The sequence below is a fragment of the Mchenga conophoros genome, linkage group LG22 (genome assembly GCF_057382185.1).
Source record: "Mchenga conophoros isolate Kocher_MC1m ecotype Shallow Benthic linkage group LG22, M_conophoros_male_GT1.1, whole genome shotgun sequence".
NCBI lineage: Eukaryota > Metazoa > Chordata > Actinopteri > Cichliformes > Cichlidae > Mchenga > Mchenga conophoros.
Window position 1 is genome coordinate 13,638,972 of NC_140546.1, and position 15,938 is coordinate 13,654,909.

At 41.1% G+C, this 15,938-nt stretch overlaps 2 protein-coding genes and 2 non-coding genes across 4 annotated transcripts; 1 reads left to right on the forward strand and 3 right to left on the reverse strand.

Annotated features, from left to right (window-relative positions):
* The first annotated feature begins 163 nt into the window (after window positions 1-163).
* On the forward strand, window positions 164-11,442 carry ddah2 (DDAH family member 2, ADMA-independent). The gene is made up of 6 exons (XM_085261776.1): window positions 164-552; window positions 1,376-1,975; window positions 3,655-3,843; window positions 5,528-5,647; window positions 7,863-8,006; window positions 10,106-11,442. The coding sequence occupies exons 2-6, from the start codon at window positions 1,676-1,678 to the stop codon at window positions 10,223-10,225; spliced, it is 873 nt and encodes a 290-aa protein (XP_085117902.1). The 5' UTR covers window positions 164-552; window positions 1,376-1,675; the 3' UTR covers window positions 10,226-11,442.
* rps5 (ribosomal protein S5) lies at window positions 11,433-14,702 on the reverse strand. Its single transcript, XM_085261777.1, has 6 exons — window positions 14,608-14,702; window positions 13,664-13,767; window positions 13,211-13,420; window positions 12,559-12,687; window positions 11,676-11,774; window positions 11,433-11,549 (listed from the first exon to the last, which is right to left on the reverse strand). Coding segments are annotated over exons 1-6 (612 nt in total). The 5' UTR covers window positions 14,609-14,702; the 3' UTR covers window positions 11,433-11,480.
* Window positions 11,852-11,983, reverse strand: LOC146548965 (small nucleolar RNA SNORA3/SNORA45 family). The gene has a single exon (XR_014890584.1). It is a non-coding gene; the product is annotated as a small nucleolar RNA SNORA3/SNORA45 family (small nucleolar RNA).
* Window positions 13,493-13,625, reverse strand: LOC146548966 (small nucleolar RNA SNORA3/SNORA45 family). The gene has a single exon (XR_014890585.1). It is a non-coding gene; the product is annotated as a small nucleolar RNA SNORA3/SNORA45 family (small nucleolar RNA).
* Window positions 14,703-15,938: the final 1,236 nt, after the last annotated feature.

The following is a 15,938-nucleotide window of genomic DNA, read 5'->3' on the forward strand; positions in this document are numbered from 1 at the left end:
ACGAACTCGAAACCAGTGTAAATTAAATTAAAACGGTTGTAACTTTGCAGTGCAGTTGCCACTAAAAGTCCAAGCGCCAGAACAGCAGCGCCTGCGATAAATCACCGCTGATTGAATCCGGGTAGGACGTGTGGGGGATGGGGAGGGGAGGTGGTGGGGGAAGTGAGCGTCAATGGTCGAAAATAAGACCGGAAGTTCCTTGGGGGTGGCGTTAAAAACTATGAGCACGACCGTTGGCAAATTTTTTTTTTTTTTCAGTTACAGTGTATACATAGTGTATACACACTATCGCGCGCTATTTTATCGCGCGCTATTTTTTGTATAGCAGTTGCAATATGGTACAAACGACGCGACACAGTTCATGTAAACCAATGCTGTCTTATTTTGAAATTTGCCACCGGAAACATGCCAATTCACGTTCGCCGTCTTGACGCGATAGCCATTCGGCAGAGAGAAAGGAGCTGGAGAGTAACGGGAACTCGGCTGCTTTGGAAATTAAATTAAAATAGAGGGAAAACGGCGACGAAAGCGGATACCCGGGACCTAAAACAGGTGAGCAGGCCTAAGTGTAGAGCTCTGTTTGTTATTTGTGCGACTCGGGGTGAGGGTGTTGCTGTTATTTTGCCGATTTAAGAAAGATGGGGAACATCATGAAAAGTATTTTGGAAGAGAGTTGAGTTGCTGGGGCGGTGCACTCCTGCAGCCCCACAGCCTCAGGATGTTTTGTTCTGCTTGTGGTTGAAGTTTGTACTGATTAATACAGCTGGTAAAACTCAAACAAAAGCTATACGAGGTAGAAAAATTCAACATATAAGTAGTGATTATAATGTAGTTTGTAAATATTCGGTGTTCAAGTACCCATTAATATTCTCCATGTGCTGCAGCCTTTTAAAACAAAGTCAAGTGAACATCAAAGCCCAGCACTTGTTGCATAAGTTATGAAGCAGATTTAAGAAACATCCTGTGTGCAGCTCACCGTGGGTGACTCCTGCCAGTTACAGGGAAGATGATAAAAGGGCAATTGTCCCAAATCTAACCCACTGGCCAGATATGAAGAGGCTTTGCAGCATATTGGAGGGCTATTGAATAATTATTCCTTATAATCTGACCTTGAACAAAGCTCCTTTGTCTCCTTTCAGCCGTGCTCTTTGTCTGTGTATTATTTCAGCTGTCCTTGGATGTTTTAATGGGGGATAAACAATTTTTTTTTTTATTCCCCTACAGAGTAAATAAATTATAGATTTTTAGGACTATATTTCACTTTAGTCCAGTGCCAATGAAAGCATGTAGGCAGGGATGTGACCCTCTAATGTTTTATAGAAATTGATATTTTTGTTTGTTCTTGCCTTGATGTATCCATCTTTTTCTTTCTTAGGCTGGTAGTATTTGCTTCCCATGTTTGGGATAATAGATGGTGAAGTCCCTAATTAAAGAAGAGGCAAAGACCAGGCTGAAGATGCTTCCCATTCTCTTCCTGGATCTACTTCTTCACAAGCTTAGCTTAGTTTAGAGCATTTTTCCTCCAGCGTCTTAATAATACCGAGACTGCAAGAGAGGAGACCAGAAACACATAAACGTTCACATCCTTTTATTGCCTCTTGTTCCTCTCCTGGCAGAGCCATCTTAGTGAGATTTTTGGCACAGCCCCAATATTTGCTACCACATTATTGAAACCATGGCAAACATGTGCCCTTATGGCCATTTCACCCACGCCGTGGTGAGGGGCATTCCAGAGACCTTTGGAAAGAAAGCAGGGGACAGCCAGGAGAACGGGGAGGTTTCGGTGGACCTGGCCAAAGCTCAGCGTCAGTTCGGTTGCCTGACTGGAGCGTTGAGGCAGAAGGTGGGCCTGCAGCTGATCGAGATCCCCCCTGACCCCGAGCTGCCAGAAAGCTGGAAGATAGAGGATGTGGCTGTCATCCAGGGAGACACGGCGCTCATCACCAGGCCCTTCAAAGAGCAGAGACAAAGCGAGGTAATGCAGCATAGAAAAAGCCTTTCAGAGTGCACTTAATCTTCTATGTAGTATTGGGTAATGGTTTGTATGAGTACGGTATAAAAATGAACTTGACAAACATAGTATGGGCTGTTTGTAACATGGTCTCACTGATCTTTGTTGTTCCTTGTTGCTATGATCATTGGCCTTTCAGACATATCCCCCCTAGACTCCTGAAAACAATGTTTCTAAGCAACAGTGATATTGGTTGATTGATACTGGTTTTCTTTTTGGTGTTTTAGATGCTGGCAGACTTATTGGGAGTGTCCAAAGTTCCAGTTATACTTCTGTAGTTAGATCTCAGGGTTTTTCCTGGCTACGAGTCCATTCATCGGCTATTATTTTTGGCTGTTTGATAAACAAAATGTTATTTTATGACTGACTTAAAAATGCAACTTTAAGAAAAATGTTAAGAGAGAGTTTGTAGTTTTCCTAAACTACTTGGAGGTTTGCTGGAAAAAGCTTTAGGGAAAGAAACTTCTCAACAGTGATGCGGTTCAAATGGTTCCTGTCCAGTTAATAAGTGTTGACACCATTTTACAGTTTTTTTTTTTTTTAATGTCCTAATGTTTTCTTAACATGTTTCTTAGAGTGGAACTTAACATGGCTCGGACAGAAAATGAATCAAAAGCCAGGAAGCAAATCAAAGAGCTGATTAATTAAAATAAATTAATAGATAAACACCCAGACCCTTTGGGTGACAGTAAATGCACAGTTCCTTTTTGGAAGTATTTTTCTTCTTTAGTTCCAGATATTATAATGTATTATCTGGTTGTAAATGGACTTTTACTTATATGGCGCCTTTTTACTCATTGAGCACTCAATGCACTTTCTTCTGTAAGTCTCATTCACCCAGACAGACACATTAATACAGCACTTTTATCTAAGCATAAGCTCTTTCTAACATTCTCACACACTCGCGCCCGAGTGAATGCATTGGAGGCAACTTGGGGTTCAGTATCTTGGCCAAGGATGCTTCAGCAAGCGGTCTGGAGGAGCCGGGGATCGATCCCACAACCTTTTCATTGGTAGACACTCAAACACATCCCAGATGTTCTACTGCTGGAACCCCGTTGTTTTGCAGTGTCGCGCGTATTGCAAAATGTGTCACCATAACATGATAAGAGAGTTGTTCTGTTGCACAGTTAATCTAAATGTAGTTTTTATTTACAATTGTGGCTTCCACAAGTGATAAAAAAAAAAAGCCCGAGATAACTGATCGAGAATTATTTAAATGATTTTTCAGAAATCTGGTTTTGCAACGGTTTCACTGCTTACTCCAACAGTTTCAGTTCCACTTATTCTAAGATGGCAGGAAGAGAGACCTGGATTAACAAGAGGAGGGAAACCAGCTCAGCTGTTTGAAAGAAATCTTTAAAGTTGTAAATAATCAGAATGTAAATGAATGACTAAATTATACAACAGCTGGATTTATACGCAAATGTTCTTTTATTAGACAGTTGTTGTTTTTAAGCACATTTTAAAATGCTCAGCTGACAGTCTGTTTTTTTTTGTTTTTGTTTTTTTAATTATTGTAGCTTCTTATTGCAAATATTAATTGCCAGTGAAACACAGAACTGATGATGTTACACGGAGACCACCTGCCTGAGCTGCTTTCTTCCAACTCTCGTACTGAGTCTAGTTTATTCCTCCCTCAGGTGGAGGCGGTGAGGAGGGTGATGTCGGAGCTCAACCTGACTGTGGTGGAGATGGACGGAGAGCAGGGCGACTCTGTAGGTGCCACGCTGGAGGGCAGCGACATCCTCTTCACGGGGAGGGAGTTCTTTGTCGGCATCTCCTCCCACACCAACCGCAGAGGGGCGGAGGTTCTGGCAGACACCTTCAGGGTAAGGGCTATAGAGGGAAGAGGGTACAGTGAGCAGGAGGAAGCTTTTTCAAACTTTCCCTAGTTTGGGGCTGCCTGTCGTGAAGGCACATGTCTGTCTCTGATTTGAGGAGTCAGGGCGGCATGCTTTTAACAGAATCTGACATTTTTGCCTCAGAGTCGTCTTTTTAAGAGGGATGTCAGTCAACACATTTTGACACGTGGCACAGCTGCATCATCCATCGAGTGTTTTGTTGCAGCCTGCTGCTGTAGTTTATCATGTCAGATGTCATTTGAACTTAAATGTTTATGACAGCTTTTCTATTTAGGGCTACTTGTAATTAAATTCAGTGTGTGGCACAGTACTGGAGGATTTAGCCCTGGCTTCTTTGTTAATTCACTCAAACTGAAGAGCAGTTAATTAAAGTATGTGAAACTTAAAAATGCAAAGGAAGACTTTAGTGTAGGGTCTTCACCAGAGATTAGATAATCCAGGTGTGTCATGCCTCTTTTATACACTAAAGGTAAATAATACCTGTGCATCCATGATTACAGCTCAAGCTGAGGGATCCTTCCACATAGCGTAGTGGGATTGATTTTTAGGTATAAAAAGGAAAAATGCATATAGAGGGAAGCCATACATCAGAGAAACTTTAAAGGTTGAGTCCTCTCTGCCTTTGGTTCACAAACCTACAGGCATTCAGACGCTGTCTCTACTTTTAAGATGAAAACTTTCCTTTGTTAATAAAGCTTATAGTTAGGCCTAGATCAAATCCTCGGGTTATGTTGCTATAGTTCAGGCTGCTGGGGGAAATTCTCATGATGCACTGAGCATGTTTTCTTCACTCCCTTTTTTTTAATTTATTTTTTTATCCTGATGCGTTTATATACAACTGCTACATCTTATTATCTTTGCCTTACAGTAAAAGTGTCTTAGTATGGACCGCTGTATGTCTGTGTATCTCCATAAAAGCCCAGCTAAGGATTATCAATACACAACTAACTAAAATATAGAGTTTATATTTTTAGCCTGCACAACAAAGATTGCCTCGGTGCCAAGATTACAGTCGGATATGAAACCCAGGTGCCAATGTGAGCAGGTGGCCATTTGCTGAATTGCATTTGGGGAATTCTTGTGTATAAACACTGATGAATGAGGTTGTTCCACTGCCCAAATAATCACAACGCTGCACAGCACAGCGTGCTCACTCGGGCTGGGCTCAAGCTGCTCATTAGTATTGACTCTTTTCAAGAACTATAGATGCACTTCTGTTTGACACGCACACATATTTTGCATATTTTGGAGTTGAATTTGCTCTTCGCTCTTCCCTTGGGTGTGGGAGTGTGGGGGTGTGGTGTGAAATGGTGTCAGCGGATGAGAGGGTTTAAGTGTTCGACTGGGGGACTGGGGAAAACCAGGAGATGATTTCATCAGTGTTGTGTTTCAGAGGAGTCACTCTGGCTCCATTTAACTTTCGTTCATAAATATCACCCTTACATATACAGTGTGTAGAGCAGAGATGGAACCACTTTATAGTGTGAGAGTAAGTTAGGAGTCGATTGGAGTCGAGGCATCAGTTACTGGGATGTGTGAAAAGCCAATCTTAATGTTATTAGTTACACCTGTGATGACAAAACAAACCTGCTTGGAAACTTCTAGAAGTTTCCAGTATGCTTGGTAACCGTTCACCCCCACATGTGTTCAGGACTTTGCCGTGTCGACTGTCCCCGTCTGTGATGGAGCCCGACTGAAAAACATCTGCTCCATGGGAGGCCCAAACACCATCATCTTCAGCAACAGTGATGGGGCCAAGAAGACACTCCGGGTATGTATGTGTGTGTTGTTTCCCAAAGGGTAATTCCTTAATAATATTGTGGCATTGTAGCAATTGAGGGAAAAGCGCATACCAAGGAGAAAACACTCCCTGTAGCTTTTATGAAAATAGGATTTTTGCCTGCTTATTTGGATTAACTCAAGACCGTATTAAAAGTCCAAAATTAGATGAAAAGGGATTATTCTGAACACACAATAACAACAACAACAACAACAGAATAAAAATATGGAGCTGGAAGTGAGCATAATATTTAACTTCAATCATTAAAGTTTTGTTTTTGTCCATTTGCTGACTGTGTTATAGAAATCCAGGTGTGACAGCCTGCCAGCTGACCCTGCACATTCATCTATTCATGCCAGTTTGTTTACACAGGCTACATAGCTTTCCATTTAGCATGTCTGTGTGCCTGTGCTGGAGACCTTATAACAAACAAGTTGGAGGCTCTGCCTAAAAGGAACAGAAATGGCTGTGAGCAACAGCTTGTGCGGCTGTATATGAGGGGTGATCAGTCTCAGTAGCTGGAAATCCCTTATCCTGGCACTACGTTTAGTCAGAAAACAAAGGATGGTTCCACGTCATGATACTATTTAGTGTGATTACAAACACCTGGATGTATTGCTATATCCAGCCACATTGGTAGCAGCAATGACCCACAATCCTCTGCGACAGCTGCACCTTTGAAAAGAAATCCAAGGGGCAATGAACGGCACTGCAAGATGCTATACATGATAAGGATGGCTTTCCACCTAATCAAGGAAGAAGTCTGTGAGAAATCATAATAAACAATAATAAATTTGACCTCAGTAATGACCAAAACAGCTAAAAATTACTTGACACATCAGTTTATGCCGTTATGACTCGTGTCCCTAAAACACTGAGAGGTTGATGTAAATTAGAGCTGCCATTTTCAACTTTAATTGTAAATGCACCACTTAAAAAAATTAGTCACATTTTGAAAGCACATTAGATCTCACCTGCGGGGCGTCATGCCAGATCGATATGGATTGGGCAATGTGTTGGAATGAAATTATGCCAAAAAAAAATAAAGTCAAAGTGAAAAAATTATGCAGCTAGCTAGTCTATTTTGAAATAATTTCATACCAACTCAAAATGGTACTCAGTAGTTAGTATGGCCAGACAAGGTCGGGTAAGCTTTCTAATGAAACAATGGATGGTGTCCTGGAGGATCTCCTCCTAGGGCATCACTGAGCTCCTGGTGAAGTCTGAGGTGCAACCTGGCAGCATCAGGCCCAAACATAATGTCCCAGAGGTGTCCTGTTGGATTAGGCTCAGTGCAAGCATGATATCAATTCCTTCCTCCTCCAAGAACTTTCTGCACACTCTCGCTACATGAGGCTGGGCGTTATCGTGCACCAGGAGGAACCCAGGACCCATTGCACCAGCGTAGTCTGACAGTGTTTCCAAGGGTTTCATCCTGGTACCTGATGGCAGTCAGTGCCATTGCCAGCCGGTCTGTGCATCCCTCCCTTTTTGTTAGTCCCTGGCCAACTATGAAAGCAGTCATGCTGAATGATGTTACAGGCCGCAGAATGCTCTCCACATCTTCTCCAGACCCTTTGATGTCTGTCACATGTACTCGGGGTGAACCTGCCCATTCTCCAGAGTGCCAGGCAGGGCCCAAGTAAAGCATGCTGGGCCCTCATGCCACCCTCATGAACTCAGTGACACTGACTTTAGCCAGATGAGAACTAGTGGAAAAGAAATGAGTGACCATCCTTCATGTTTAGGGGGGTTGTCTCGTTGTTGCCTGACTAGTGCACCTTATGTTAATTACATTAACAACAGCAGCTGGAACTGATTAACAAACTCTTCATCTACTTTGACCAGATGAATATCCCAGAAGATTACATGACTTGATGAAAAGGGTTCTTTAGTTAATTTTTTTGGTGACTTTGTATTAAGCATCGTGATGATCAAGCCTTTGTGCTGGTTTTCAGTTAGTTTATTGAAATGTAAAGAGAGAAATGACAACATTTAAAATGAACCTTTTTTAAGACAAGGATTTTAAAGCATTGTGCTAGGCAGGGCCCAACATCTCTCTATGGTCAATACTGTTTTTCATTATGAGTCATAAATATATAATCTCTCCATCCTCACTTGAACTGCACACATCTGTTTATGTCATTAGTGCTGGCTTGGAGCTCGGCGACTGTGTGTAATGCTGGATGTGCGTGTTTGTCTGCAGATGATGGAACAGCTGACTGATCACCACTACGATGTGCTCACCGTCCCAGAGGAGTTGGCAGCAAACTGCATTTACATCAAAGGTCTGTCCAAACGGGACTTCCTGCTGCACCGACCAGCAGACGAATGCCCTGACAGCGTTTCTGTGAGTACCACAGAGGGTTTTTTCTTTTTTTTAAATAAACTGCACATTATTGCAGTATAATGTCATGTTCATGTATGTGCTAATAGCAATAAATAAGCAGTCATTAGCTTGTGTGTTTCTGATAAGTCTGTGGGAGAATCTCAGCTTCTTTCAAGACGGAGTGAAGTAAACTTACCGCCCAAGATCAAATATTTATAACTAGTATTGCTGCAGATTCACATGTGTTTGCGCTGCACCACAGAAATACATGGCTTCTTCTTTGGTGTGATCAAAGCTTTTTATTAGTTTTATCTAAATATAAAAAGAAATGCAACAGCATTAACATCAAAGCCACACTGCATCAACAATATAATAGAAGATCTACAGATGCATTGTATCACACATCAAAATCAACCATCAGGCTCCTATAAGAAATTTGATATCTGCTCAGCTCGTGTTGTTTGTTTTGTTTTTTGTAATAAACCGTGTGCATCCGGTCCTTTGTGTGATTGGTCCTGTGTGTTAAACCTAAGTGCTTTTATGATTTATAAATCTGTCTGTTATTAGTGATTATCCCTTTTAAGGCCTAATGCATCTGTAATTCAGATGTTACCTCTGTGTCTTGTGCTGCTTCACCACCTGGAAGTCAAGTGCCTCTGTTAATCCTAAATCAGACCTAAATGTGACTGACTCGCTCTAAACTGATCATTAGACAAAAAAGGTTCTCTAAAGAAGATCTGGGATGTGAACAGATTTCTTTTTTTCACATTTCTTTACTCGTTACATTGCAGTTGAAGGTCACAGTTGTGCTTGTGGTTCCAAGAGCTGAAATGTTTTTGAGACTAGTGAAGTCGATATCCCGCTCACGGTGCCGTCTCTGACCCGTTAAATATGTAAGTAGGTGGCAGGACAGAAGCTGAGTCCAGCATAGTGAGAATAAATCAGCATTTTCAGATACTTCTGTAGTTTGTTTCAGGATTGAGGCAAATTAAATAAATCAGAAGTAAAATAATGATTGTATTTTGTGAAACTGTGTGTGCGCCACTGCTAAAAATTATATCAGGCGAGATTTAAAACCGAACTTACAATTAGAGGAGTTAATTTGAACATTTGGAAACTTTGATTTTTCACAATGAGATAAACTTCACAAAGAAAAAGCAACAAATTCCTTTAAAGACTGATAACTTGTTTTTTGCATGATTTCCCTTCAAGCAGTTTGCCCTCAAGTCAGTATTTTGCATTTAAAAAATTTCACAATGTCCAATATTGTCCACCAACCCACCCATACAACCATCTTATAATAGGATCACACAATCTTTGTAGATTATTATCTTTGTACACCAGATTAAAAAACAGCTTCATTCTTAAAGAACACTCCCACAACCTTCAATTTAATCTGAGATGCACATCTGTGCATTTTTGTGATGGCTGGTGTTTTATTGGAATCACTAATTGTTTTCAGTAGAACACTGTGCAACCGGGCCAAGTCATATTGTCCTGAAATGATGTCACTTGTTAGTGTGTATATGCACCTGGCTGCTTTCACAGCTGAAGATGAGCATGCAGCTTGGCTGAGGGGTCAGTTCATCAGCTGTCACTGCTGCCATCAGCTTGACCAGGAGAGATGCATGTGCTGGTTCTGCACAGGCCTACAAAAAAGTTCCAGTTGCATCAAGTGTAACAGGTAAATTTGTAAGCAGCATCAGGTCACATGTTGCTGGAATTGTACACTGTACAAATCACATCAAGAAATGTGAATGTTATCCAGACAACGTGGAAACTCATCAGGGGGGAAATGGAAAATAACGCTAGCGTGGCAATAAATCATTAGATGAGTTTGATAAATCAACATTACCATTAGAAATGTAACAAAATTGAAGTTGCTTTTTACTTTTTTTTTTTTTTTAGAGTTTTGGTCTCTAAAGAAAAGGGAAACATCAAAACTGTCATGTAGATCTAAGACTCTTAATCGCTGACACTCATGAGTCAGATCTGGTGTTCTAACTTCCAGCCAGTGAAGCAAATTTTCCTTCCTCCTTTCCTTTCAGTTTTCCCTGCAGTGTAGTCTGTAACAACTAGCTCAGGTCTGAATGACTGAACTGTTTCCTCTCTCTCTGCAGGCCTTCCAGAAGCTCCAGGACTACACCCTCCTGCCGACAGCCTGCAGCGAGGCCTCCAAGCTGGGAGCGTCTCTGTCCTCACTCTGCCTCCTTGTCAACAGAAAGCATACATATTTCTGAAAACACGCCCACGCCACTCAGCATTTATCTGCAGGTGTTCGCAGTGGTGGGGGTAGTGATACTAATGTGCAGTATTTTGAGACCGAACCAGCCACCTAATTTACTGCACCACTACCCCCTCTGCTGAACGAACAGCGCTGCACAATGTCCTTAAATCTACTCATGAAACCACTAGATGAAGCTGTAGTTTTGCACTGTTCCAACTCTTTCACAGTTCACCAAAGTAAAACAGTAACCCCACAGGAAAGAGTCTTCACTGCAAGTTTCATTCTGTATATATGCAGATGTTCATTACGTTTTTAGACCAAAGTGTGAAGGAAAAGCCAAAGGCAACAATCAGCCCAACATTTTTTTAACTTTTCTCACCAAATTGATGTAATCTAGATCCAGTAAAGGGGCATTACGTCTGCTTTCCAGAAATCTGATGTCTCTTAACATTACTGCTTGTGATAGTCCCCTTTAAATGTTTTCTTGGCTAACCTAAGACTTGGTGCCCACATTTACTACAGTGTACAGCTTTCATATCCACATTTCAGTACTTGGGTATTAACTGTTTTTAAATTGCAGACCATCTGTAGCTGCTAGGTGATGATTCAGATTTGATTTAGCTTTGCAGTGTATGAATTTGTCCCAAGTGTAGAAATATTAAAATCCAGCTTCTAACTTTTAGTGATACTTTTATTCCTGTGTAATTCAACTGCCAGTTCTTTAGGTACATCCGGCTAAAATAAATGTAAATCCAGTCTTTTCATTTATTTTCTACTTGTCCAATTCAGAGTCTCAGTGGGGCAGCAGCCTATCCCAGCTGTTAGCGAAACCTTGGATTGATCACCAGTCTATCGCAGGGAGAGTACAGACGTGCAACCCCACATTCACACCTAGGACCAATTATGGGAGACTTGCAGAAAACAAACGCATGCATTGAAAGACACCAGCTAATCAATGGTATCAAATCTGGCACCTTTTGGGGAGGCTACAATGCTGACCAACTGTGCCACTATAACTGAACAGTACTTTTGAGCCAGTAAAACAGTAGCTATCAGGAGTGCCACCCATCCAAAATTAAAATATTACAGCTTGATTAAGGGAAAAGTTGTCACAGCACTAACCAATAAGATAATTTTACCTTGTAGTTTAACTCAGAACTCCAGCTTTCCATCACAGAATCAAAGGCTTGTGTATGTGATGTCCAATAAAACACTCAAACTCAACAGAAATTTCTTGATTTATTTGTTTTGTTAGAAAGTGAACATGTTTAACGGTTGGACTTGGCAACTCTCTCCAACTCGTCCTTCTTCTTGATGGCATAAGAGTTAGATGAACCCTGCAAAGAGAGAGAAACTTAAGTTTAACACGCCTCACAACAGTTTCTCATATGTGTCAGCTCTGATCACTAAAAAGGTTCCAACATAATTGGCAGGATGTAATCAGAGTCCACTAAGTCTGTTACCTTAGCTGCATTGATCAGCTCATCAGCCAGGCACTCAGCGATGGTCTTGATGTTCCTGAAAGCAGCTTCTCTTGCTCCCGTGCACAGCAGCCAGATGGCCTGCAAGACGAGACGGAGCACACGTTAGTGAGGTGAAACGGGTTAAACTCCAGAGACATGACCACAGGCCAGCAGTGAAATGTATCTGAGTTGGTGATTGGCTGGGCCACGACAGACTACAGCCAATGAATAAGCAAAGACTTTTAATCTACGAGCACTCTAGCACACCAAGACAACAGAAAATGTCCAGGCGTGACTCTAGCCTCGTTTAACACATCAAATACATGAAAAAACAGTGAACCTTTTCTAATTTATTTTCATGCTAAAACTGATGAAGATGGTGTTGGACAAAGAGGTTTTTCAGCATGGAAGCATTTTTTTGGTACTTCTGTCCTTTTTGACAGAAGGACACTGGCACTGATGATAATCAAGTATTTATTTACTTACACTGGAGAGGCTATTAATGAAATTGTTAAAAATAAGACTGCCACAATCTAAGAGACTAACTGCCTTTACTGTATTCTATATGCCCAACAAGGTGAGAAAAGACTGAACCTCGCAATTTCTAACGATCACTAATAGGAGGGGTTAAAATGTTCAGCTAAGTGAAGCCAAACTGAACTTCTCAGTTTAGCTTCGCTTCATATTTTCTGTTTTGATCTTTCCGCTTGAGAACCACTCTTGTATGCAGACCTGACAGTAATAAAGGTCATGTGCAAACCAGGAAAAAAACTGAACATGCATCAAACTTTACATGTCCTAAAAGATGCATTAAAGTCATCTAGTCACATGATTAGACATCAACAATTACGTGGAGGTAGAAAAAAAATTGTGCGTTTGTTACCTGGTTGACTCTGCGGAGGGGTGACACGTCAACAGCCTGCCTCCTGACGGTACCAGCACGACCAATACGGGTGGAGTCCTCACGGGGTCCACTGTTGATGATGGCATTGACCAGGACCTGCAGGGGGTTCTGGGAACAAAGAGGTTAAGAAGATAATTTTTTTAAAATCAATCCATAACATGTAGTGACAGAGATCCATTAGTCTGGACACCATCTGAAAGCTGACACAATCTGCTGTTAATCCTTGTGTTTGCTCCCAATTTTCTTACTCAAAGTTTAAAGCCAATATCACATTTACCCTTAAATATGCAGATTAATTCTGGACCCTTGTCTGCTTGGCAACAACCACTGCAAAACTCACTAAAAATAATAAACAATCCAGCAACTGTCTAAAAAAAATGTTTTCAATGCTGAAATACTGTCTTAAAACCCAGATGGAATTCAAATTTGAAACATTTTCTCAGCACGCCGTGTCTAAATTAAGTTATTTATATTTTAGTTATTATTGAAAACTGCTCATACCACAGTAAGATCCTGTTCTCTGTAATTTTCAATAGTGTTTTTCATCGCATAAGGAACCATTTATTTTCTGTAGTTATAATTAAGAATCTCTTTAACAGTGACACATACTATAGCAGTGCTATGAAAGTACCTCTCCAGTCAGCAGGTGGATGATCTCGAAGGCGTGCTTGACAATGCGAACGGTCATCAGCTTCTTGCCGTTGTTGCGGCCGTGCATCATCATGGAGTTGGTCAGACGCTCCACGATGGGGCACTGAGCCTTGCGGAAACGCTTGGCGGCATAACGTCCTCCAGAGTGTGGCAGGTACTTGGCGTACTTCTCTTTCACAGCAATATAATCCTGCAGCGAAGAATGACATCTTTAAGCATCATTTTCTGTTTTAAGTTGAAAAACAGCATCGTTAAAGGCAGATATTGTGTCTGAGCCGGTGATTGACTGGGCCACATTAGACTACAGCCAATGAATAAGCAAAGACTTTTCCTCTGCGAGCACTGTAGCACACCTGGACAACAGGTGAGTGTCCAGGCGTGACTCTAGCCTCGCTTAACAGCACAACAGTGAATCTTTCACACTGCCGCTCACCTGCAGGGAGATGTCGTTGATCTGGACATCATCGGTGCTCCACTTGCCGAAGAGCTTGATCTCTGGGGTCTCAGCCACAGCGGGGGCAGTCTCCCAATCGGTCACTGAGGAAACACCACAACATTACTGGCACATTGTTTTAAAAATTATAATTTCAGGACTATAAATGACAAATATGTCTTTTCCCCCCCCCCCCCCCAACATTTACACGTAAGAGTTTGGGTTTGTGAAGGTGGACCTTACTGCAAATCTGTGGCCTCTCTATTACATTTCTATGTGACATAAGTCTTATAAATGGAACTTTATTTAACGAATTTGTGTATAATGAATGAAAACTACTGTAGCTTGACTGAGCTGCTACTCAATGTTACGTTCAAACAAAGTGACGTTAGCTTTCCAGCAAAAAGCAGAAAACCCCACGATTTGACACTTTAATAGGAAGCACATTTATTCATATTAATAGGAGATTGAGTAACTGTTTGGTCAGATTTAGCGAAGCAATGACAGTCACAAGTACAGCGAGGCCGGAGATGAAGCCTGCATCACGCTAACACTAGCAAACTTGCGCCACAGCGGATTCTAAGCTTACAAACGTCTATAAACGGGCGTAGGTGCGCGTTTAAATTCAGCATCAGTTAATTAGTAGGGAAGAAATTAAGTTTAATATAGACATATTTTGTGAATTAGTGTCCTGAATTTGACATCTATCGGAGCCGCTACTCAACGTGCAGAATCCACATGTGCTACAGAGCTAGTCGCATGCTAACGCTCAGCGCTGTTGTGCTGGTACGGAAACATTCGGAGGGAATAAAAACGCCATTTCGACTAAACTGAAGTTTTCTGTACGAATTTCCAGGACAATGGAAATCCACAGTGATTTTGGATACGCGTCCGTCCCTTTTTCACGATTTATGAAGCAAGTAAAAAGTAAAATTTTCACTCACTTGTGTCTGCCGTTCTGTACCACACTTCTCTGAGACGGAAAAGGGCCTTTTCGGGGCGCCGTGTACAGATATCCGGTCCGGCGTTTGGCTGCTTCCGGCGTACAAAAGCTTATGGGAAACGTAGTCTTTTTTTTTATGTCATTATACATTAATAAAGCTGCTGCTGGCCTTTTAACTTTCACAATTGCTGTAAAAACAAGCAGTTATATTACATCATATTTAATATTATTTAGTTTTAGTTATTTTTCTGTTTAAAAATATGTTTTAAATTAATTTTGATTGATTCAGTCGTGTACTCTAGAATATTCTTCAGCTAGTGATCACTACATTTATATTTTGTATTTTGCTCAGTAAAATGGCAAATTATATATATATATATATATGTATGTATGTGTGTGTGCGTGAGTGAGTGTACGTAAGGCAAAAATACATTTTGTAGTCTTAACAAACTGGAAAAGTCCGTATTTGATATGACCACCTTTATTCTTCATCTCAGCCTGAAGCCCTTTTAGACAAGCTTTCTTGTCATTTCTTTAAGTAGTCTTCAGGAATATTTCTCCAGGTTTTTTGAAGGCTCTTCTTTGGAAAACAAAGGCAGCAACGCCTTTGTTTTCTGTCAGGAGAATCCCACAATGTTTCAATGTTGAGGTCCAAACTCTGGGGAGGCCAGTCCATGACTGAAAATGTTCCACTGTGTGTGTTGTTGTTGTTTTTTGTTTTTTTTTAACAAGTATGCTTTTAATGCACTGGCAGTTTTTTGGGGGATCATTGACATGCTGAAAAATGAAGCTCTTGACAATCAGATGGACAATCAAAATTTGACCATACTGTTCTGTATTCATATTCAATCAATTTTGACAAGATTCCCAATACCACTGTCTGAAAAGCAGCCCGAGACCATGACAGAGCCTCCACTGGCTTTACACTTTGCTTTAAACACTCATTGCAGTACCTCTCCCCTGACCTCCATACAGATAACAATTTGAACCCAAAAGAAATCTAAATTGTTTTTTTTTTTACTGACTCATCTGTTATGTGCGAGAATAACAGTGGTTCATCCAGTAAATTTTGCGCATTTTTGTGCTTGAATAACTCACAGGTCAGGATTAAGCAGCTTAACAAAAAACAAACAAAAACATTCATCTGGAAATGATCAGGTACAAGGACTGGATTGCAAATGAGTCAAAAAGCAGCCGATGTCCAAAGAAAAACTCTGCAAGTCCTTCAGAAAGCCTGGAGAACTATTGTTCAAGAGCCTTTAAAAAATTACAATAAAGTCTGGGTCCTTGGAAGCAAAATGTACAGAAAAAAATCATCTGGTTCACAAGACC